Below are 25,235 nucleotides of genomic sequence, written 5' to 3'. Positions count from 1 at the left end.
TAGGTAAAACAATCATTTGTAGGACAAACCATTTGCAATTGTTTTGCAATGCAAATGATTTGTAGAATACCAAGCAGGACCTAGAAATCATTTGCATTTGCAAATGATGATTTGCAATGACAGTTTTATTACTACGTGGTAGCTACCAGAAATTTCTTTGGAAATAATTTTTGGATTTGATTGATATATATTTTAAATACAAAAAGTTTGCAGTGAATTCTTGTTAAAATAAAATGTAGAATGTTTTTTAACTTATTAAACCTCATCAAAGAATTTATTCAAATTATAAAAATATCATCAATATTTACTACATTGTTCAAATTACACAGGTATTTATTATAAATTTACAAATGAATTTTTAAAAATATTCCTATCTAAGGTATAGTGACCTACATATTGGAATTTTAAAAATACACATCATCATGGAAATTGTTCAAATTACAAAAAGAATAATTTATCAAAACGGTAGAGTTTTTGAAATTATTTACCAAAACGGTACACTATAGCAAATAATTTCGAAAAAAGTAAATTTACCGTTTTCGGAATTAATTTTTTTTACCAAAACGGTAAAAACAGTCAAATGTATTTTTTTATATAAAAAATACCCTCTTTTTGTTTTACATATGTATTTACAATTTTAACCTTAAAAAAATGAAAATCCAACTAAAAAGATTCACTCTCTTTCGGTAATCCAACAATCATATGTATTTACAATTTTTTTTTACTGAAATCAATTTTATTTTCATAATTTCAGTCAAAAAATAAAAAAGAGTATTTTCGATATAAAAAAAATACATTTTATTGTTTTTACTGTTTTGGTAAAAAAAAATTAATTTCAAAAACGGTAAATTTACCGTTTTCGAAATTATTTGCTATAGTGTACCGTTTTGGTAAATATTCCAAATGTTGTGCATGTTTTGATAAATCTGCCTTACAAAAATACCTTCAGCGATGGTTACTAAGGGCCTGTGTGGATACACCTCTCCGTGCAAGAGCAAAAGCTCAATCACTCCCCGCAAGAGCAAAAAACCTCTTCGCGGAAGAGCAGGTCTTTGAAGCTTCTCCACAAAGAGCAAAAAACCTCTCCCCGCAAGAGCAAAACCTCTCCACGCCAAAGCAAAAATGTATCCAAACGTTTGCTAGCTCCCCGCAAGAGCAGAAGTTGTCAAGAAGCTCTATCCAAACGCAGTGTAACTTACTATAACCTGTGCACGAATTTACAAAATTACCCCCATGATTGGGGACAGTTTATATTAATAATGACGGGGGATGCTTTTGTTAATGTTATATGCAAGTAATGTATCCTTAACCCCACGGAGTTGGCCTAGTGGCAAACTGAGCCTCTCCTCACTAGCACTGGCAATGGGTCGGATAATATTCGTTTTCCCGACCCATCTTATTTGAGATATTCAGGTATGAGTACAAATTTTTTATCCAATTAAAATTAAGGTAAATTTATTCATAATTATTTTTATCCCAACAGTCTTTAGGGTCGGATATGGATATTCGTCCTATCCAACCTGAATATCCATTTATCCGAGTTTAGTACACTAAATTCACAATAAAATATATGTACAACCCCAAATTAAGATTTTTCCATTATCTTCACAATGAGGTATATATATATATATATGGGTCGGGTTCCTGCGACACACATTGCGACAACGTGTTTGTGTTATATGGGCAAAAATGTTTGGAATGGGCTGATTTTTTGTGAGGATGATCTCTGTGATGAGGGGATCATCCTGGCAAAAAATCATCTCATTCCAAAACTTGTAATCCCATCAAAATTGATTTACAAAAATTGGACGGTCTATAATTTTTCAACAAAAATTGGACGGTCTAGAAGTTTCATAATGAGCTGATTTTTGGCAAGAATGATCTCCTCACCACAGAGATCATCCTCACAAAAAATCAGCCCATTCCAAACATTTTTTCCCATATAAGACAAAACACGTTGTCTATATGTGTGTTGAAATGGTTGTCGTTTGAACCTGACCCTCTATATATATATATATATATATATATATATATATATCTCCTTGAACTTTAAGTCGGATACAAATATCCTTTAAAAAAGTGGATAAATAATTGGATATGGATATTCTTAGAATAAGTGGGTAAAAAATCAGATATGGATAACCCGATATAGTTGGATAAGGATATGGAAATAGCTTAATCCAACACATTTACTCGACCCAGTGCTAGCCCTACTCCTTAGGAAGGGTAGGTCAAGTGTTTGAAACCCCATGAAACTATAAATTTGTTAGGGTCAACCTCCAGGATCTGGTCGACCCTTGACTCAACCAATTGCACCTAGGACTTTCAGAGGGGACAGTGCGTGTGACTGTGGGATTAGTCTCACCTAAAGGGGGAGATACCCACTACAAGCCAAAAAAATGTATCCTTGATGAGATATAATTTTGTGAATTCGTATGCATATTATTGTAATAAGCACTTAGGATTATTTTTGTAAATTAAAATTTTCTTTGATGAGGAGTTTTTTTATAATTTCAATATGAATTTAGTGTATTTTTTAGCAAGGGTATTTTTTTTTTTTTTTTATAGGTTTGAGAGCACATTGTTGTAACAAGTACTAAGAGTATTTTTGTAATTTGATTAATTTCATTGATAAAGGATATTTTAATAATTTTGATATACATAGGTTGGATTCAAATAGTTTTGCAAATGATTTGCTGAAATTTCTTAAGAATGTACATGATGCAAATTCTTCACAATGCAAATCATTTGCAACGTGTAACCAAGCACCCATAAAATTGATCTCAGAAAATTATTTGCATTTTGCAAATGATTTGCAATATACCAAACAGAGCCCCATATAGGGCTTAAAATGGGATGAATTTTATCCAAAACCCAAGTGATCTGAATCCAAATTTAGCGGATTTGATTCCTTCAAGTATACCCAAATAAAAACATGGTTCGGATATGGACTGGGCAATATTATATTAAAATAAAGAACATTACAGGGAAAGTTACCTAGAACACCATAAGAATAAATTTTTTTTTTTTTTCCATCAAATGCCACCTAATTTTTGGATGCTAATTAATGAAGTTTTTTCAATAAATCCCAAGGGTCCTACATTTATTCATGCACGATCGCCACTTTTACCTTACATGAGATTTTCACAGTCGAGCTATATACCTTGTTATAAGTTATCATTTTTCTTTAAATATCAACTGCTGTTTTTAGAGTATTTGGATGTAGTAAAATAAAGTGAAAACGAACTTAATCCAACGGCATTTTGTTTTCAAATTCACTACTTTCTTCTTTTAGAAATGGTGGCATAAACTACTATCCAGACATCATATTCTCCATTTCTTTTATTTCAGAACGCGATTTTACCACTTCATTTACTTACTTCAAATAATCATAAGGTTTTCAATCTGAAAAGAACTCTACCAAAAACCTAAATTTCTTATTTGTCCTTGCATCTAATACCCTGTTAGAATTTTGTCTGGTCGGATGATCTGCCTTCAAACCACTAGATTGGGGAACTCTGCCCCCCTTGCAGCCTCCTCTGGGGACACCTCCACACCCCATGAATCCCCAACATGTGGGGAAGAACTTTTAATTTTTTTAATTTTTTTTAGAACAAAGGGCTTTTAGTTGAAAAGGCTTAACAAAATATTGAGAGGCTCCAGTTGAACTCTTCAGACATAAATTAAAAAGTTACACTGTTAGTATCTTAACCATTTGATGCCTTGTAATGTAAAGCCAGCAGCGGTCCAGTATTAAACAGTGCCAGAATGTCACTTGAATACAACATCAAACTGGGTAGGAAATGGGATGAAAACTAACTCAAAATTTTTCACAATGTTGGATAAAAAAAGCTAGTTTTCGGGTAACCCCCATCAGGCTCTCTTCCAATATAAATAGAAGCTGTTCGCAAGTGTAGAATATTTGGGATGAGTTTTTGCTATCCAGGAAGCAGTCGTGTTGTAATGCTCGCTGGACGGTTCATGCCTAGAGATTGCTACAATGTTATCTAGATTTTGTCCTGCGATTTCTTCTTTTGTTTCTTTTTCTTGAATCTTAAATGATCTTTAATACTCCTCTCCCACCGCCTTTTGTTTTTCTGATAGAGTAACATTGCAGCTCGGGCATCTTCGATCTGAAAAAGTCAGTGTACTAAGGGTTAGAGAGGGGAGAGTGATGTCAATCCTCACACCATTTAAGGCTCAAAATATATGAAACAAACTAAGTGGGGAATCGGGAACAAGGAAAAATAAAGATAGACCAAGGTGGTACAGAGAGTATGATTCCTCTCATTAACAACATTATAATAAAGGATGATGATGTGATAATGTATTGCAAATGAAAATGATTGAGAAATCTAAGGAACTTACAGGGCAGTGCTCCCCATTTTGGATCTTAACACCAAGGAACTCAGTTGCAAGGTTCCGAAGTGCCCTTTTACTCCCTTCCCTGCTTCATCATGAGCACAAGTTAGAAGATGTCTTGGAGGCTATAGAAGTAATTTAATATTGCTCACACTGATTTTAAATTTCTGACAACCAAGGAAAAAAAAAAAAAGCAGTACTTTAGAAATGGTTGATACAACGAGGTATCCCGCGTGCGATTCTTTGGATGACTTAACAGCAATGCCTGTCCAAAAGCACATATACTCCAAAACACTCAGATTATAACGTCAAACCTACCTAATGAAAAACCGAATGTGCTAACCTTAAGATCATTGTGCAAAGCATGGCCCACAAGGATCCTTTCTTTGATTAAATCTGCAACACTCCTCTGAACAGTCATGAAATCCTTGGCTGCATTTTATGGTTACATCATTAACATGCAGAGATTGTTAACCACTAATGTGAATGTATACCAAGCATACTGAGAAAAAGGAAAAACGGTCAACTGAAAACAAGGCCAACCTTTTCTCAGGTCCCGTGGTCGGATTCCACTAATTTCAGTTCGGAAGTCAACAACACGCTCTACTGGACGAACAAACTCGTCGTATACGATATTTCCCCATGCATTTACCTTCACCGAGTTATAATACTTACTAAAATATATAAAACAGAGAAGTATCTTCAAAAATGAAATCTTAATGTGATATGAACTTGAATATTGAACCATCAAAGATGCTACCCCCTTTTCATACCCCCCCCCCCCCCCTCCCCTCCTCCTCCTCCCCCAACAAAAAACATACACTTTCTTGATGGCCAATGAGATCCTTGGCACTCACTAGTTACACTTTTCTCAGGTGGCTTACTTGGGAGTAATCACTGTCTATGAAGTGAAACAGTTGATCGTCAAACCAGTAACTCTTTTATTGATAGCTATACTTACAAAGATGGAAAACACCCATTGAAGAGAGAAATTAATGACAACCATACAATGGCCATTAGGAGTGGCAATGGGTCGTTTCTTGTCATGTTGTGCTGAGGTAAGGGTATTATGAAAATTTACCAAACCCAAACCCGTCCCATTTAATAATAGTGTCAAAAACTTAAACCCAAACCCGACACATTTATTAAGTAGGTAACCTGACCCAACCCATGTCACCTGTTTAATAAAATTCTAATCTTAATGAGAAAAAATAAGTTCCATTTCCACCACCAAAAATAAAATACAATTACTAAAAATAATGTCAGACAACCATAAATAAATATCTACCAACATAAATTATCACAAAACATAAACTAAGGTTCATCACCAAAACTGTCGTACAAGAAAAGAAGAAAAAGAAAATGCGTCCGTAGCATAGTACAAAAACTACATATATATATACCTATAAACAAAATAATAATAATAATAATAAAAGCATCCTTCTATAATTTATGTCCATCCTTGTCACCATCACTCCCCCATCCTCAATATCATATGAGTCATATTAGGCTTACTAAGAGTCGTTTTGCCCACATGGATCATCATATTGGGAATCCAACACTCTAGGCCTTTAGATTTCAATGAAAAACTCAGATTAAAAAAAAATATATATATATATATATATATATGAATATAAATAAATAAATAACTTAATAAGGAAAGTGTTTCTTCTTTCCCAAATTAAAAGCTTAACTATTAATTATTTGAAAAATATCTTAAAACACCCTCTATAAAATTTGAAAACATGTATTATAAAAAAAATTCTACAAAACTAGTAAAAAATGGGTAATTTAAAAAACCCTTATAATTATTGATATTGAGATACTTCCTATGTTTAATGATTTAAAATGACACATTAATGATACAATAGCTAAATGTGTCAAAACGAGTTAAGCAGGTTGACGTCCCTAAACCAAACCCGACCAATTTAATAATCGTGTTAGATAGGTCAACCCTATTATGACCCAAACCCACTAATTTCGTGTCGTTTTCGAGTCGTATTCGCGGGTCATTTTTAATAGGGGTGGCAATCTGAACACGATACGAAATTAGTGGGTTTGGGTTATAATAATGTCAACCTATCTAACACGATTATTAAATGAGTCGGGTCTGTGTTAGGGGCATCAATCCACTTAATCCGTTTTGAAACATTTAGTTATTTTGTCATTAACGTGTAGTTTTAAATATATATCAACAATTATTTGGAATTTTTTAAATTACAAAATTTTTTTACTAGAATTTCCTTTAACTTTTTCATAATACATTTTTTTTTTCAAATTCTATAAAATATATAGGGCGTTTTAAGATATTTTCAAATAATTAATGGTTAAACTTTTAATTTGAGAACGAAAAAGACACCTCTTTTACCAAGTTATTTATTTTTAAATTTATTTAATCTATTTTTTTTATTGAAATCTAGAGGCATGTTAGTGTTTGATTCCATATATGGTGATCCATGTGGGCAAAACGACCCTTAGAAAGATTTAAGATCTTACTAAGTAAGGCTAGTATGTCTCATGTGATTATGAAATACACTTTCCTTAGCTAAAAATAATAATATAATAATATTAATAATGAAAAACACTTTCCTTACTAAGTTGGTGAGGAAAGTTTTTGACTGCATCACCTTATTTCATCCAAAAACATGATTTAATGCCACATGGTTGTTAAGGACAAAATTTTATGAATTGTGAAAAAAAATTCAAAAGAAAGTTATTTTTCACCATTGAACTTAGTTTATAGTTGTGTGACTTTATTTTTAATAATGGTATTTATTTTTGGTGGTGGAAATGGAACTTATTATTTCCAATAAGGATTAGAATTTAATTAAACTGGTTATATATGGGTTGGGTTAGGAACTTAGATATACATATTTATAAATGGGTTGGGTTTGGGTTTAAGTTTTTGACACGATTATTAAATGGGTCGGGTTTGGGTTTGGTAAATTTTCATAATACCCTTACCACTACACGACCCGACCTATTGCCACCCCTACAAATTAAGGTTGTCACCCCAAATGGCCATAAATATTGGAAAAGTGGCTTTTTGGGTTTTAAACATGTTTTTTATGTTTTAAAATACTTCTCTAAAAAAAAAAAAATTAATCCAATTTTTTGCAGACCTACGTTAATATTTGTGGATATATTATTGTTTGTGATTTGGTTTATAAATGATATTTAAAGTGACATTTGATGATAACGTATTTATACAATGATTTCAATAGTATGTTATTTTGCTTGAAAGATATGTTGATGGTAAAATTGCTCTCTAGCATCATAAAATGTACAATTTTTTTGAAAAGTCATAAAATGTATTGTTATGAGTGTAAATATGTTATCATGCATAGAAATTTAATAATATTTTTTTCCTCAAAAGTACATCGAAAACTTAGAATAAATGTCTAATGTATTGTATACATATATATGGGTACCATTAGGCAGCCAACGTTAGGGAGCCAACACTTTGTCCTATATGCGTTAGAAGCTTCGGAATGGGCTGATTTTTTGTGATGATCTCTATGGTGAGGAGATCATCCTCATCCTCATCCTCATAAAAAATCAGCCCAATCTGAAACTTCTAACCCCATCAAAAGTGGTTTACAAATTAATAGTAAAAATCGACGGTACACAATTCAACTTGTAAACCACTTTTGATAGGGTTAGAAGTTTCGGAATGGGCTGATTTTGTATGATGATGGTCTCCTCACCATAGAGATCATTCTCACAAAAACTCATCCCATTCCAAAACTTCTAACCCATATAGGACAAAGGGTTGGCTATTGAATGCTACCTTACATACGTACTATATATATATGGGTCAGATCAGGTTCAAGAGCCAATAATGTAGCCAAAAAATTAGCCCATTCCAAAACTTCTAACCTGATCAAAAGTGGTTTACAAATTAACAGTAAAAGTTGACCGTCCATGATTCTTCATCTTGTATTCTAGGGTTAAAAGTTTCAGACTGGGCTGATTTTTTGTGAGGATGATCTCCTCACCACAGAGATCATCGTCACAAAAAATCAGCCCATTCTAAAACTTCTAGCCCATATAGGACAAAACATGTTGGTTATGTTATTGGCTCTTGAACCCGACCCTGTATATATATATATACACATCCTCTTTGGGATTAAGGGGTAAAAGTGGAAAAAAAATAAGTTGGAGGGGTATTATTAAAAATTTGAGGTTAAGGTTGGTAAAAGAAGAAAAACAATAAACTGGATTTAAAGAGAAAATATAGTAAAGTTAGAGAAGGTGAAGAGGAAAGGCGATCAAATGGGCCCCCACAAAAATTGTACCTGGCTGGATGGGATGTTTGTCTCTATAAAACTATAGCAAAGGTGGGTCGTACAACTGTATTTTATTATTATATAGTTTAGGCTTTTGGCATCTTAAGTTCTTGAATGTTGTAAAGATTTGGCCTCCACTAGAATAATTTGTGGAGGAAAACGTATAGGAAAAATAAGATGTACTAATTTTGGGTATAAGGTGAGAAATTTAGTATTTTGTACAGATGTGGTGTTTGGAAGGGAATGCAAAAAGTTATTGATTTTAGAATAGGCAAGGGCAATGGGGTGTGTTATTGGGGAAGAACTATGATGAGGTGACTACCATCTAAGCTTGCAGTTTGTTGACTTTTTCTCTGTTTCTAACCCCCCCACCTAAAATTAAAAAATTAAAAAGAAAGAAAAAGGCTATTCAAGATTTCGCAGTGAGGATGACTAAGATTTATATTGCAACTTAGGTTTTAGGAGAAATTCATATGATTGGGAAGTTAACTCAATGGCCAATCTCAAAAAAGTGTTTCGAATACCCCAACTTTTAATTTGGATGATAATGTTTAGGTTTGGAGAGAAATTTAATGGGGTTTTTTCAATTATCTCAGTTTACTTCTTGGGCATGGTTGACTTTTTGGCTTGGGGATCTAAAATTCCATCAAAGATGGCTTTCTTTTGGTTGGTCATCAGATACAAGCTCTTGAACGTCAACAATTGTGTGGATTTTTTTACAAGTAAATTTATTCGAAAAGGGAAAAAGATAATCACAAAGGAGGTTGAAAGAAACTACTTCAACGAAGAGAACAAACAAAATACAAAGCGACTGACTACTACCTGTACTATTTCAGCACACCTCTTGCTTAAATAAAAAACCTCAAAAAGGAACCCCTTGGTTTCAGGGTACTACTTACACCAAGAGAAAATAAGTAGTAAAATGGAAATGATAATGCCTAAGACCAGATGCTCTTGCTGGCAGAAAATCATGCATTTCTTTCCTCACAAGTTCCAACAGAAGGCAAAGTGCATCATACTCCATAGACTTCTTTCCAGCCTACAATAGATTAGGAAAGGATAGCCAACCATACAATAGAAAGACATAAACCTAGGGATGGAAACGAGATTTGAAATAGGAATATAAAGTAAAACAAAATGGTCCTAGCAAAGTAACCATGAATGAGAAAAGGTCAATGTACCCCCCATCACATTCACAAAGACCACAAAAATTAACCGATGTTGTACCCCTCCCAATTACATTATCAAGAGACAAAACTCTACCGAAGGCCACATACCAAATGAAGGAAACCTTTAATGGAAAATTTCTTCCCAAAATCACTGAAGCTGGAAATGAAGAATCAAAATAATAGTTTAGAAACCTATAAAAGAAATTAATAGAAAAAACGCAATTTCGTCTCTTCAACCAAAAACCCTTGTCGAGTTTAGTCCTACATCGGACACTCATTGCCTTGTCTCTCTCCTTATAAGCTCCTGGGCCTCTCCACTCAAATTGGATCTTAATTATAGGGAATTGAAACTTGAATTTGATTATGTGGATTGAAACTTGAGATTTTAAATATTAGAAATATATGTTGGTTATCCTATTTCTTTTTAGAATAAACTCCTTTTTTTATAATGTAATATTATATATTCCATATTATATATTTATTTTTTAGTATAAACTACTTATATATTCCATATTATTTATTTAAAAATTTCATGTGCATAAGGCTTACGCCTCGAGACACTGAAGATCCAACACCTTAGTGTCTAAAAACATTGATTTGGAGTTTCAAGATCGTATCTTGGATGTGTTAGATTTCATGTTTCTTTTAGCAAATTAAACTTGGACTTCAAGGGGGTGTTTTTTGATGATTTTGTGTTGAAGTGGGATTCTTTATGTTCGAACTAACTTTGTATATTTGCTTTTGGTAGTTTTGTAACTTGTCTCTTGTACTTTGGCTGGTTAACTCGATCGGCTTTTCCTTATTTTAATACAAATTGGTCTACTTATCAAAAACAAAACAAAAAAGATGCAGTAGGGGCAAACTCTTTGGCATATTCTTAACTAAAAGACTGGGAACAAAGTCTTTAACTCAGAAAATAAAGTAGGTATAAAAAAATGGTTTTTTGCACTGAAGTGAGATCGAATCTACCCCCTCAATTATACCCGAGATGCCAATTTGTGGGGGCTGGGAAAATCCATGGTACTAGCCCTACTTTCAAAGAGGGTGGGACACCCTACATAGCATAAGAAAAATGGTTTTTGGATGAGAAAAAAAAAAAAAATGTTTCAGCCAATATTTTCTTATTAATCGAACAAAGCAGCTTCATTCCTGAACACAAAAGACCTCCCCACCCCCCATTTGGCTTCATAAAACCAACTAATAAAATAAAATAGTAAACGAAGGGAAAAAAATGGAAATAAATAGAGTAAGTAATTAGTACCAATGTGACCCGTCCAAGAGCACTTTTGTTTCCTTGGGAACTCACACCAACCATTTCACAATCCATCCCTATTTCATCTGTCAAGCTGCCCCCCACCCCAAAAAAATAAAAAATCAAAATCAAAATAAAATAAAATTTTGAACTTCAATAAAGAGAAATTAGTAAACACATTTTCCAGAATGAATTAATTGAACACACTTTATACTTAGAAGAACATAAACATTTGATCTCAATTGATCATCATTAAAACCACTCAATTAAACAAACAGCATAATACATATAAGCAAACAAATCGAAAAGAACCTGCAATCGGTGTTAGTTGGAATGAGAACAGATGCTGGAGAGTCATCTGGCTCTGCAATTGATCTCTCTTTGCGTTTCCCTGTAAATAGAATCGGAAGAGAAATTCAAAACCGATATAAAGAGCGTCAATTGAGAAAAAAAAAAAAAAAAGAGCTTCTTGATTCCTCCCTTTCTGTCACTCATACCTAATACGCTATTAAGGGTTTCTCTTTCTGAATCAAATGAACGTTTTGATGCCCGAAGATCCTGGATTTTCAGTTTCTGCAAGAAAGAGAAGAAGAACCAAAGAACAACATAAGAACACACACACACACAAACAGAGAGAGAGAGAGAGAGAGAGGACTTGTTGCAGTTGAGCCCAGTTGGGGTTGAGAGGCAATCGCTTAGGGTTCGTCTTCATTGTCTCGAACTCTGACCTGAACTTGAAAGTAGAAACATTGTAGAGTTATGGTCTATCTTCGAAGCGGGTCCCATGGGGCTCCCCCGACCCGCAATGGGTCGAGTTTTGGATATTAAATTAAGCCCATTTCACAATCCTTTTATCATGAATTACAAGTGGTGATGGATCGGATCATGTTGATGTAAGGGTATTATGAAAAAAAATTCCAAACTCAAACTCGACTCGTTTAATAATCGTATTAAAAACTTAAACTCAACTCATTTATAAATACATAATCTAATATCTACGAATATAAATTAATTATCACAAACATAAAATAAGTTTTATCATCAAAAATGAGTAATTTAAAAAATTCTTAAATAATTATTGTTATATTTAAAATTATACATCAATGACAAAATAATTAAACATGTCAAAACAGGTTCAGCAGATTAACACTCCTAACTTGAATCTGACCCATTTAATAATTATGTTAGACGAGTTGAGACTTGAGACTATTATGACCCAAATCCAATTAAATTTGACTCAAACTCATTAATTTCACGTCGTTTTCAAGTGGTGTTCGTGGGTTATGTTAAGATTGTTACTCCTAATTACAAGTTATAACGAAAGGAGCAAAACTTGCATTCAAGTACTTAAGCAATATTATATGTGTGAAGTGTGATAGCTGACTTGAAAACTGCAATTCAGATCATTAATGAGGCTCTCTCCATGAGCTATCAAGCATATTGTTTCCATGTATGTTTCATTTATAAATTTTGTTCATGTTTCTAGGGAGGAGGCCAACAGGGTGCTGCTGACTCGGGGCAGGTCTGTGTAGTCAGATTAGTAATGACTTGGCTATGATTATCCACGAGGATATGTACGGAGGGATTTACATCCAAAAGTATTCTTCTTTCCTGGTAGGGATCTGCCTAACTCCTGATTCCCATTAAATAAAAGAACAACCATTTTCCAACAGTCCCTCGAACATACATCACAGGACTGTAGATCATTTGTCTTTAGATACGTAAAATCATAATGATTTACGATTTTGTGATAAGGATGTATGTTAGAGGGGTGGGGGAGATTTTTGCGGCTCTTAACAAAACTATTGTTGTAATATTTGGGAAAAAAATCCCCATCTTATGTTTTAAAATCTTAAAAATTTCTAACAATTGCACACAAATTTGCAGATTTTGAATTAAATCATTTGATAAACATTTTTTGCATAGACAAAGATGGCTAAAAGATATTAACTTTTACTCAGTGATAACAAAGCTAGTCTTGAATTAAATTATTTATATGATCAACCAATATGCACAATTCCAAGAGGATGGATAGGCCAACAAGAAAAAGAAAATAACACAAGGATTTTTTACATGATTCGACAAACATACCTACGTCCACAGGCTCGGAGAACCGTTTCACCATATATCTTATGATTACATGATCTTTCCTCATCGGTCTTTTCTCCTACTCTTTTCTCCCCGTCTTTTACAATGGCCTTAATCCTCTTTAAATAAAAAAATCATGACCCTAATTTTAATTAAATTGAAAATATCATTTTTATCCTTATCAAATAAAATAAATATTCATTAAGAAAGAATCCTTTTAAATTGGGATTCTTTCCTAATTACATAGAATTCTATCAAACTTCTACCACATGTTTGCCTCGAGATATGTATTGATACAAATGAATGGTCCAGATGAAAATTAATTTTTATCCCTCTACAATTTTCATTCGTTGCTTTCATATCCTTAACTTGATATGTGGGTGTTTTCATAAATTCATATATTTTTTTTTTAATTTAGTAAGTGAGGGTATTTTCCCCGACTCCCAAATTTTATGTTCTTTCCTCATCGTCCTGCATTAAATGTTCATATACCAGAGTTTGGAATCTGGACCGACGCATTTGCAACCATATAATTGTACTATAATAAACACTCTCTAGTCTTCCCTATGCAACCAAACAAACATAAATGTAACCACTCAGAAATTTAACATGAAAATAAAGAGGGTGGATGGGCAAAATCATCTCAATTTTATTTATCTATATTTATATTCAATTTGTGTAAATTTCACTTGAATTTTATTTAAGAATATGCCCATAATCAGTAAAATCTAATTTTACAGAAGGGAAGCCTTGATTTCCCACAACTAAATCAGGAATCAAATGCTGGCATCTTTATTGACACAATACATAATCTCAACCACCAACCAAGAAAACATCAGTTGCTTGGACCTTAAAAGTTGAAAAGACAACCTGTAGAATAGTTATTGTTGAACAGAAGACCATGAATTAGAGGCGATCCAATCGAAAGCTATTGGACTCAGAAAAGCATCAGGGATGCCGAAGGAGCTGATCACAGACAGTGCATGGGGTCGCAAATCACTGCATAGCTTTGTCACTTCTTTCCTCACGGAAGCAGCATTTTCTGGTGACAAGTATCCATATCGGAGGAACGACATGTCCTCTTCTAGGCTGATTAAGGAATACATGGACCTTAGAAGCCCCAACACATTCTGTTAATGAGACGCAGAAAATGCAATCAGCCGAGACAATATACTCACAAGCCAAGTCACAGAAAACCATCATTATCTTTATTCAGTTGTAGTCTAGTTTTGTTTAATTTATTTTCATTCTACTTCAGGCACATAGTGAGTATTAAAGGGGGTTAAAACCATTTCAAGCATTTGGGTTTAGTTTTTGTTCAGGAACTGATGCAAAGACCAGCCATTCTTACTGCAACATTAGATATTTTTATAAATTATACCTTCTAACACTTACCTTAAGTGGACCATCAGATAGGGTTGCCTCGGCATCTAAAAAGGTTTGCAGTATGGCTCGTTCAGAGAAAGCTCTAGCCAAATCCTCTGCAAGTTGATAGCTCTAGCGTACAAACAAGAAAAGAAACAGAATTATACATAAAAAAACAAAAGAAACTATGTGAAATTAAAAAATTAAAAACACTTACTAGGATGAATGCATATTCTTTGCTTTCGCCCTGTGCTTGATGCTGTGACACTTCAGCAGCAAAACGGCTCACCAGGTCCCGTTCTCTCAAGCAGAATATCGCAGTCTGAAGAAGACAGATGATGAAATGTAGCAAATTAATTGGGAATTCTTGATTAAGAGAGTGTCAAACAAGTCCAAATTTTATTACCTGGAATTGGGTACTCCTGAGGATAGAACTTGTGAGCTGAGATGGAATAACAGGACAAGGATCATTCATGTGTTCTAATCCCAATCCTTTAAACGGTTTCTTCCATCTCTGAGCTGCTATATATTCTGCAATGAGTGCCTTGCTAACCTGATCTCACATTTCCAAAGCACAAATCCTCACTTCAGAGTGATGAAATATAATATAATGCTAGTCACACACACACGTCTTTTCAAAAACAAACTCATTATTTTTAGCTACTACCTGTTGCATTAGAACATTATTGTCACCCTCAAATGTGGACTGCACGTCATATTCACTTTTTAATTGACCAACACGGTTTTCTGTCTTCAGACCTTGCCCCCCACAGGCTTCACGGCATTCCTGAGACATTTGTTAAAATGGAGTCAGAACAAAGAACAATTGTTCCACAGACTACCAAGATCTATGCCAAGTACATGTGACTTGGGACCTGAAGAGTCCTCATGTTATGCCAGGTGAACATAGCTTTAAAAGCACTGGAAACAATATGAATGGTTTTGTTTGCTTCTGGGGTCCTCTTCACATATATCAGTTTCAGGTAGTTTGCTGCAAAACTCATAGCACAACTGTAGAACAAAGGGAAAATAAATATAATATCAGAACAATAACTCAATTTATTCCGAAAATATTTTCAGGTGTACTACAGAGGTGGTAGATCCATTGCTAAATTGAATGTGAATCATATTTAATTGAAATGATGGCAGTTTTCAGATGTATCAGCCATTGATTGAAAAATAAATATCCTGCTCTATGTAATAATATATAAATGGCAGTTTGGCTTTCTCAAAAGTGTCTTATCAAAGAAACATTCCAAACAGAAGATGGAGAGAACACATTCGAAGATAGCACAAGATCTGCCTCAGTTCTAATCTGACAAGTGAGATAATGTAAGTGAATCAATTTTTCAGACATGTAGAAATAGACAAGTAACCAAGTAAATGTTATATATACATATATATTTGGGAGACCTCCCTAGAGAGACACCACGTGTAATCTAAAGAAGAGGGTTGTACCAATATTTTGAAACAGGCTGCCCACTGTAAAGATTTTTTTTCTCATTTTTAGTTTGACTAGTTCATGGTTGATGACATGTGTTTATTTCTTGGAAAATGTCACTCCCACATTTAATGGGCTGTCACAATTAATGATTTGTTGATGTTTTGAAAAAAAAAAATTCTTTTTAATTGAACTTCCAATGTCATTAGAGCACCAATTTAATAAAAGAGAGCTGCTATTGGCACCCCAATTTTTTTACTTATTACATCCTAATTTTTTAAATTATTTATCACACCCAATTAAAGATTAAAACATACCCTCCAAACGTTACAGAGACTTGGCTTAAATTATAATTTCAACATTACAAAATATTATAACACTCAGTCAATACAATTTTACTATTTGTTTATAATCATGAATATGGTCATAAAATCCTAAACCCAAAAATTAGAAATTTAACATTTAACATACTTTGTTGTTATGCTTTGTAGATGATAATGATGGAGAGCATTGTGATGAAGTTGTGCAAGGAGAAATCTCTGCATAGAGGGCCCAATTTTCTTGAGGGTGAAAGACATCATCATAATTGACTGAGAGTTTGAGTGCGGGAAAACAGTAGGAGATCCACGCTTTTGATCATCATTGATCAATAAAGAAAATTTATTTTTTTATTATTCATATTTAGTTTGAACAATAGCAATCAAGGAGAATATAAATGCATGCCACAGAATCGCAGTGAGCTTACACATTTTGGACAAAGAACACTCAAACTTTAGATTCACCAAGAGCATAAACACTAGAATGAGAACTCGATGCTTGCTTGTTCAAAAGTTCTGTTGTAGGCCAAATCATGTGTCATGCGCATTACAGATATAAAAAAAGAAAACGTGTAATGCGCATGGCATACTAACATACCATTCATGATCAAAATAATTAAGTCTGACCCCATGGAAACAGCTCTATTGTGAGAGTCCCTTCGGGGTCAAGTCAAGCTATGAACATAGACCAATCATCAGTGACTGGAGTAAACAATGAAGCAGAGCTAATTAGTGATTGGTAGATTAGTATGGGTTCTGAGCAAGTCAACATTCGGCCCACAGGTTTTGTACATTCCTATGCTACTTATGATTGATAAAATGATTCATAACCCCGGTCCCTCACAACTAAACTGCTCCTTATTCTTCGAGACACATTCCGTCTTTCTACACTACACTTATCGACTCCCGGATAAAATAAAGGATAATATACATGATCAAAAGCAGCATTCATAGATTATCAGCCTACTAACTTTCCCATAGCTCCTGCCTCCTATATAAAAAGGTGAGAAGACCCATACTGCTTGAACCATGGTACCTCTTAAGTATTTTGGAGAATGTTTCTAAGCATAATCCATGGCTCGATTCTTCTCTTAGAAGACATGCAAATCATATAAATTATTAATGATTGTGACTGGAGATGGTAGAGCATTTCCACAATAGTGAATGCACAATAATGATTGCCCCATAGTTTCATGGCACAATGTGGTCTGGTTAAAGCAAGCAATCCCAAGTCACAATTTTACTACCCGCTAGCTATTATGGTGGACATCAAACTCAAGGCATGCTTATGCAACACAACTACACAAGAATGCCAAGAGATGTCAATGTTCCCTTTGTTGATCTGCTATCATCTATTTGTTTGGTGCAACTACTTCTGAACTGTATGACGGTAAAGCTTACAAAAAAAATGCAGGTACTCCAGAGCTTTGGGTACATGAAGGCGAGAAGTGCAATGGGTCAGGGACAATTTCAAGGACTTGGGCCTTGTTGCTCCTATGAAAATGATGGACACTTCTAGATCGGTACACCTGGCACTTAAATACAAATGGATCCTCGTCCAAGCGTTGGGAGGATATAGAGGAGTTCTTAGGCGTTGAGAAGGTTAAGCCCGGTTTGCCTATGAAGGAGTTACAGTTAAAAGGTCCCCAGTGTTCCACAAGTTCCAAATCAAATCAATCATAATCGGCCTACCAAGAGCTATTGAGCACAGTAGTAAGAGCATTTATGTTGCACTAGATCATATCTTCGATATTTCTTATATAAATGGTACAGAAACTTTCCCCTGGACTGCAAGGAAATAGCTTAACCCCATGTCATACATCCGGAAAAGGTTTTTCTTTCTTTTTTTTTTTTTTTTTTTTTTCTCTTTTACATTTTCCATCTCTCACTTCTACATAAAACAAATAGTGCCACTCACTTCCTTGTATTTTTTGTAAGAATTTTTTCCTTTCCTTTTTATTTCTTATTCTTTTTTTGAGTATCTGTTTTGCAAGGATCTTTGCATCATCATCATCAGTCCTAAGGCACGGAGATGTAAAACCAATAGAATTTAACCACTGTCTCTATTAGTAATCGACTCAGGTGTGGTCCTGCTTTATCCCAAGCTTTCCTTACCATAATCATTATCCAAAAAGCCAAGCCTTGTCCCAAAAATTTGGCAGCTGAACAAATATGTTCCTCCATTCAATTCAGTCTAAAGCAATGTCTTTTGTTAATTCAACTGTGAAGCTTTCCCTTTTGCCTGTCACTGATGGTTTTATTTATCTGCCACTATTGTAACAATCTCTAATCCACAAGAAGGAAGGATAGGGATGAACGAGAATAGATGGGAGGTGTGCCCCTGTTCTATTCCCTTTTTTGTTTAGATAAGAGGGAAGTGAGTAATCGATAGAGGGCAAGGGGTGGCAGATGAACAAAAAATGACACCCCATAAAGCAATGCCTTTTGTTAAGTCAAGCTTAAAATTTTCCCTTATGTAAAAACTATAAATATACATACATGCATCTATATAATAAAACACAACGCTGGGACACTCTATTCCCCACAAAGATTAAGACGAAGGAGTGGGGTCCACAAAACCCCACTTTATTGTCTTTCCTTTTCTCCCTTTCCAACTTTATTGTCTTTCCTCTCCTCCCCCCTTTTTCATAATACCCCTCTAACTTTATTAACTTTCCTCTTTTACTCCTTTAACCCAAAAGATGATGACCGTGCCATAGGCACAGGCAAACTCTAGTGTATATATATATATATATATATATATATATATATATATATATGGGTCAGGTTCAAGGGACATATGAGAAAACATATATAAAAACAATGTAACATTTATAAATTTTCAAAATATGGGATAGAAATTTCGGATTGAGCTGATTTTTTGTGAGGATGATCTCTATGATAGGAAGATCATCCGGAAAAAAAAAATCAGTCCAATCTGAAACTTCTAACCCCATTAAAAGTGATTTAGAATGTGGATCGTCGATTTGTTGCCAATTTTTGTCAATAATTTGTAACTCACTTTTGATGGATTTAGAAGTTTCTGATTGAGCTGATTTTTTGTGAGGATGATCTTCTCATCATAGTGACCATCCTCGCAAAAAATCAGCTCAATCCAAAACCTCTAACCCATATTTTAAAAAACCATTGTTTTTTCATATGTTTTTACATATGGCCCTTGAACTGCCCCCTATATATATATATATATGGGAAATGTTCAGCACCAAACATTTTTCAAAACATAGGTTAGAAGTTTTGGAATTGGCTGATTTTTGGTGAGGATGATCTCTACGGTGAGGAGATCATCATCACCAAAAATCAGCCCATTCCAAAACTTCTAACCCCATAAAAAATGGTTTACAAAAAATGGAAGGTCCACAATTTTTCAACTTGTAAACATGGGGCTAGAAGTTTTGGAATGGGCTGATTTTTGGTGAGGATGATCTCCTCACCATAAAGATCATCCTCACCAAAAATCAGCCCATTCCAAAACTTCTAACCCATGTAAGACAAAAATGGTTGGCTAAAATGTTGCCCAAAATGTTTGGTGCTGAACGGGACCCTATATATATATATATATATATATGGTGCCCTACGTGTTTTGTCCTACATGGGTTAGAAGTTTTGGAATGGGCTGATTTTTGGTGAAGATGATCTCTATGATGAGAAGATCATCCTCACCAAAAATCAGCCCATTCCGAAATTTCGAGCCCCATGTTACAAATTGAAGAATCGTGGACCGTTTTTGTAAACCATTTTTTATGGTGTTAGAAGTTTTGGAATGGGCTGCTTTTTCGTGAGGATGATCTCCTCACCATAGAGATCATCCTCACCAAAAATCAGCCCATTTCAAAACTTCTAACCCATGTAGGACAAAACACGTAGGGCAAAACGTAGGATAAATAGTAGGGTGCCAAACACACCCCTATATATATAGGGAATGCTAATGTCCAATGCTTCATTGAGATTTCGGATGTTATACTTTCCCTTAATGCCCCTAATTATTTTGTTTTTTAGTGAAAAGGGCAAGGGAATTTTGGTCTTTTGAATATTAAATGTTTGTTTTTTATATAAGGTAAACCATTCTGACATTGCTAATATTAGCAATGTTATTTAGTAGTTTGAATTTTTCAACTTCAATTGAACTTTTCACGAGGTTCGAAATATCAGAATGGGCCGATTTTATGTGATAGTGATCTCAATAGTGTGGAGAATTACTGTGCATTTTGATTGTCCAACCTTATATACTTATATCTATTTGCATTTCCATAATAAATACAATAAAATTCAAGTATTATGAAAGCTATAAATGAAATAATTACGTTTTTGCAAGTAGAGGTAAAAGTCGCCGTTGATGACTTGGGTAATCAAGCAACAAAACCTCAGGCCCATTTGGTGAAACAGAGAAAGCCCGCCTTGTCAATGAGTACCTTATGGCAATTGCTAAGCTGATCTGCAAATAGAAAGAAAATAATAAAAAATATCAACTTTAAACCTGAGCTCTGGTAAACAGTTTGCTTTCTCCTGCACGAGCAAATATACAGACCCGAGACCAAATTATCAGCAAAAGAAGCCCTGTGCTTGACATTGAACTTACCTTTGACATGTAAATCGAACTCACTGCAATGGTCACACGACCAGATGTCAGTGGGGACAGGAATGCTGCAAATCTCTGAAACATAAACATGTATAATTTTTACTAAAGTTTACAGCTTCAACAGATGAGTAACCGAGCATCCTGACAGAAAATCTTTTTTCAGTGTCAGGATCCGTAAGGAAGAAGCCTAGGAACCATGATTTCCAGAGAAAACATCACAAAATAGTGAGGGAATGTCAAAAGCCCTTGTCACCTGATCTGGGTCTTTTATTGCACTAAGATAACGCCCATCCGGTAATACATCAGCAACAGAATTCAACAAATTCTCTCGAGGGATTCGAACATTGTCAAACCTGGAAACAAAAGTTGGCAATGTCATGTGAACTCAAAGAACTAAAGTTTATAAAAAGTTGTAACACCAGGAATGAACTAGCAAAAGGAGATAAAAAGCTAAAGAAAATGGTATTATTACCATATACGACCATTATCAACACCATTCAGGCCAATTTTATGACCACAATCAGCTATACGGATGTTTGGGCATACATTTCCATCCACATCTCTAATCTGGGCTATAAATGCATGAACCCCTTCATTAATCCCATTTATATTGAGCTGTGAAAACACTATAGTATGTGTCGCATGCTACAAAACATAAAAGAAACCATCTCAGCATACATTAATTATGAATTGGTTACCCATTAATAGTAGAGACTTCTTTCATTGTCAAAGAACTTACGATGGCAGCTCCTCCAATCCAATACTTCTGAGCCGATTCACAAGGTGTGTTAATAACAAACTCCCCAGTGTTCGAGTCATAAGTTGTCATTGTTTCAATTCCTCGAACCTGATACGAATTACTCAAGAAACCATATGTTAGAATGAAGAACCATGGTTGGACCAAATGATAGAACAAAATTAATATCTACATACATTACTTCCATGTCCCAACTCAGACATTGCAAAGCAACCCTTGATCACATAGCTTTCTGTGTCCTTCAACCACTTGTCATGGTGACGTTTTGTGCCAAAAAATTGGATGGCACCACCCCTGAAACCGTCAGGTAAGAGAGTATTTCACACTCAACAAATGCCCTCTTCAGTATGCCAACCATGAATAAACTAAGCAAATTACAACATACAGGATTGCTTAAAGTCTTAATGGGCAATAACATAGAGAAAATTTTCCCAGAAAAAGGCCCAGTACCATTAACAAAACACATCATTTCTTAAGAAGAAGTGGTATTATTCTAAGTTGCAACATAAATGCAACTTATTTTTTCAAGAAAAAAAGAAAAAAGAGAAAATAAAATTTAATTAAAAAAATGGAAGAGAAGAAAATAACAAGAGCCTCCACTGTACAACAGAGCGAATAATGAGATATATTAAGTTTTATACCTCATATTATCCACTAATTATTCATTTGAGCTAAGAATTCTGGACTATCCTTCTTTATCATTCATTTTGAACAACAACTCTGAATTATCCTCCAGCATATCTCCTCTTCTCCACCAAATATCTGACTAGTTCTTTGCTTCCAAAAATTGGTAGTTATATTAAAAATAAAAAAACAAACAAGCACATACACACACACACACAATTTTCCCAGATCAAATTATCCAGATTCCAAATACTTCATGCCCACAAAAAAAAAATCGACCAAATTTTGAGGGAAGTGTTTAGTTTGAATCGAATTTCAGTAAAATGAAATGGAAATTAAGTCAACCAGGATATAAGCATAATTGAATTTAAAAGTATAGAACACAAAAATGAATCTACTTATTCTAACAATCAAATCAAACTGAATTTTGATATAATTTTACAGGGTGATAGATCTGGAACTGGAATTATTCCTTCAAATTTTATAATAATAATATATAAAAATGGTGCAAATGCTTTCAAGTTTCAAGTTTATGACCATGATTGTCAGGAAGAGTTTGTCTACTAAAAAACAGAGCGAAAAAAACACCTAATTCATCAAAAACAACTATAAATGAGAAAATTGAGAGAACTAAAAACGAACCAGAGAAAGAAATGCACGCCAACTTTAATAGCAAGAGAATGATCGTAAATTCCAACAACCTCCAAGAAAGAGAACTTCCGCATCTCCGCTTCAACGCTTCTGTTTGTCAACCATCCTTCGAACACACCTCGATCCAACAGAAACTCAATCCGTTTCATGGTCATCTCTCTTTGTTGCTCCATCGATTGATTATAATTTGGTGAAACAAAAATCCTACCACCAAAATTTCTAGGACAAAAAAGCTTGCTTTGTTTCATTAATCCAAACAACCAGTCTCGATCTTCGAAATTATGTCCGTCCATTAATCTCCTCATCTCTCTAACATCAAAATCGAAATTTCCTGAAGTATCAGGAGGAGTGAATTGGAGACAAATTGAAGGATGGATTGTGGGAGGTTGAGAAGAAGATGGTGAGATCAAAGCCTGGTGAAGGTGTCTGGTTAGAACCGAAGCTCTCCATGAGACTTGATCGGTTGAAGATGAAGACGAAGCCATTGATGGATGAGATCCGAGCTCGAGAATTAGGGGATAGAGTTTGGTTATGGAGAAGAGAAGAGAAGAAGAAGAAAGAAAGAAAGAAAGAAAGCAAGTAGACGAACGTGACGTGAGATTGAGAAGAAATTGAAATTGAAATTGGAAGAGTGGTTACAGTGCGAGATGACTTGCCTAAGTCAAGGGCCATGTAATCAGGTTAAAAACACGGAGGTGTCTCTAATATTGATCAAAATGTGGGGGGTTTGTGTAAATCACACTAATAATAAATAATGAAACTCTATTGGAACCTTTAAGATGCATTGAAATTAATTTCCTTTTCCAGTTTTTGAGAAATTTGAACAAAAATACTATGGCATCCGATAATAATTTTTTTTCTATTATATTTCAAAGAAATATATTTAAATATAAATTACAAAATTATTTGACTAATTAAAAGTGTTTCTAATTGAATAATACTTGTTTGGTATTATCAATTGCAACGACGAAAATTTGTGATGGATCCGAGATTGATCTCAAACGACTGAAGAACAAGTTGGTTCACTCGAGCGTGTGTGTGTGCAGGGGCGGATTTACAGTGGGGGCAATTGCCCCCACAAGAATTTCTAAAATCAATAGGGAGGTATTAATAATTTTTAAAAATAATTTAACATTCTACTGCTTTGCCCCCACAGAAGTTTTGAAAATTTTTTTATTTGTAATTTGCCCCCACAAAAAATTTTAACATTCTACTGCTTCCCCCATAGAAAATCAGAAAATTTTTCTATTTGTAATTTGCCCCCACGAAAACAAAATCCTGGCTCCGCCCCTGTGTGTGTGTGTGTATATATGTATACACTTGTTACCTCGTGTGGGGACAACTAAGAGTAGAAACTTTTTGTGGGAAAAATTAAGAGTGAAAAAAAAATATAGTTGTCGGGGTAACTAAGAGTGAAATTTTTTTTGTGGGGACAATAATAATAGATTTTTTTTACCCATCATTAAAATCTGTCGCAATAGCTCACCAATCCATTTTGAAAATTCTTGTGGGGCGAGTGCCCCCACAATAAATCTGTCATTGATTTCCATGGTCTAATAAGATGATAGCTCACCAACAATTTTCTATTTTTTGGAAGAAAAAAGTTATATACCATCAATAAAAACGGTCCATAGTGGGAACACATTCAAGACTTGTTTGATCAACTCAAATTAGATGATATCCCAAGTTAATAAATTAATTAATTAAAAAGAAAAAAAAAAAAAAAAGAAGACAAATAATGCATTTTATCTATTTCACCACAAAGAATACATAGTAAATAAATGTCTTCACTTCAATAAACCTAAAGTATCACTTATGTTTCTATAAGAATCAATTTTATTACTTATTAATAATAATTAAAAAGGAAAAACATAACAAAGAGATACGTAGGAAAAAGAAAAAGAGAAGTAATAAAAATTAGGGTAGAGATGCCTACCTATGGCTCAAATGATTTGACACATTGCAAAACAACTTTGAAGTCGTGAATTCAAGTCCAACTTACCCATAAAAAAAATATTTGATGAATGATTACCATTAATATTAATGATAATTAGTGATAATCAATTATTAGAAAGCTAACTTTTGCAAAGTAATGGGGAAGTAAGGAAAGAGTGTCATTCTTTCGCGTTCACACAATAAATATGTCATCTTAATTGGTGAACCAAGGGCAACTCCAACATGTTAGTCCATAAGATTGATTAAATTTATTTTCAAAATAGGCATAAGATTTCTAATCCTTTCATTAGCCTCGAATTTGAAATCTTTTTCAACTCAAGGAACGAATATGTATATCCGATTTTCTCCAATGTTTTTAAAATTGAAT

The 25,235-nt window shown here is 34.1% G+C and overlaps 2 protein-coding genes across 2 annotated transcripts; both read right to left on the bottom strand.

Moving 5' to 3' along the window:
- Window positions 1-3,649: 3,649 nt before the first annotated feature.
- Window positions 3,650-11,875, bottom strand: LOC147387674 (Polynucleotidyl transferase, ribonuclease H-like superfamily protein). The gene is made up of 9 exons (XM_086421013.1): window positions 11,728-11,875; window positions 11,570-11,645; window positions 11,385-11,463; window positions 11,082-11,166; window positions 4,906-5,014; window positions 4,706-4,794; window positions 4,563-4,627; window positions 4,369-4,447; window positions 3,650-4,133 (listed from the first exon to the last, which is right to left on the bottom strand). Exons 1-9 carry the CDS (start codon window positions 11,782-11,784, stop codon window positions 4,008-4,010), a joined length of 765 nt encoding a protein of 254 aa, XP_086277139.1. The 5' UTR covers window positions 11,785-11,875; the 3' UTR covers window positions 3,650-4,007.
- A 1,958-nt stretch (window positions 11,876-13,833) lies between these two features.
- Window positions 13,834-23,520, bottom strand: LOC147387673 (acyl-coenzyme A oxidase 3, peroxisomal-like). The gene is made up of 13 exons (XM_086420454.1): window positions 22,904-23,520; window positions 21,814-21,931; window positions 21,620-21,727; window positions 21,353-21,525; window positions 21,134-21,233; window positions 20,881-20,955; window positions 20,606-20,736; window positions 15,401-15,536; window positions 15,193-15,312; window positions 14,932-15,078; window positions 14,743-14,847; window positions 14,556-14,657; window positions 13,834-14,290 (listed from the first exon to the last, which is right to left on the bottom strand). The coding sequence occupies exons 1-13, from the start codon at window positions 23,395-23,397 to the stop codon at window positions 14,042-14,044; spliced, it is 2,058 nt and encodes a 685-aa protein (XP_086276580.1). The 5' UTR covers window positions 23,398-23,520; the 3' UTR covers window positions 13,834-14,041.
- Between the last annotated feature and the right edge of the window lie 1,715 nt (window positions 23,521-25,235).

The sequence above is a fragment of the Akebia trifoliata genome, chromosome 13 (genome assembly GCF_017979445.1).
Source record: "Akebia trifoliata isolate Shusen 1 chromosome 13, ASM1797944v1, whole genome shotgun sequence".
Classification (NCBI taxonomy): domain Eukaryota; kingdom Viridiplantae; phylum Streptophyta; class Magnoliopsida; order Ranunculales; family Lardizabalaceae; genus Akebia; species Akebia trifoliata.
This window is presented reverse-complemented; position numbering and strand designations above follow the sequence as displayed.

Excerpts from the sequence above, each read along its gene's own strand:
- LOC147387674 (XM_086421013.1), bottom strand. The coding sequence starts at position 11,784 with ATGAAGACGAACCCTAAGCGATTGCCTCTCAACCCCAACTGGGCTCAA. Across the intron at positions 4,628-4,705 it reads CTTTGCACAATGATCTTAAG|GCATTGCTGTTAAGTCATCC; the intron begins GTTAGCACATTC and ends GCTTTTGGACAG. Across the intron at positions 4,134-4,368 it reads AAAATGGGGAGCACTGCCCT|ATCGAAGATGCCCGAGCTGC; the intron begins GTAAGTTCCTTA and ends TGACTTTTTCAG.
- LOC147387673 (XM_086420454.1), bottom strand. The coding sequence starts at position 23,397 with ATGGCTTCGTCTTCATCTTCAACCGATCAAGTCTCATGGAGAGCTTCG. Across the intron at positions 20,956-21,133 it reads CAATAAAAGACCCAGATCAG|AGATTTGCAGCATTCCTGTC; the intron begins GTGACAAGGGCT and ends TTTATGTTTCAG. Across the intron at positions 14,658-14,742 it reads AAGAATATGCATTCATCCTA|AGCTATCAACTTGCAGAGGA; the intron begins GTAAGTGTTTTT and ends TTTGTACGCTAG.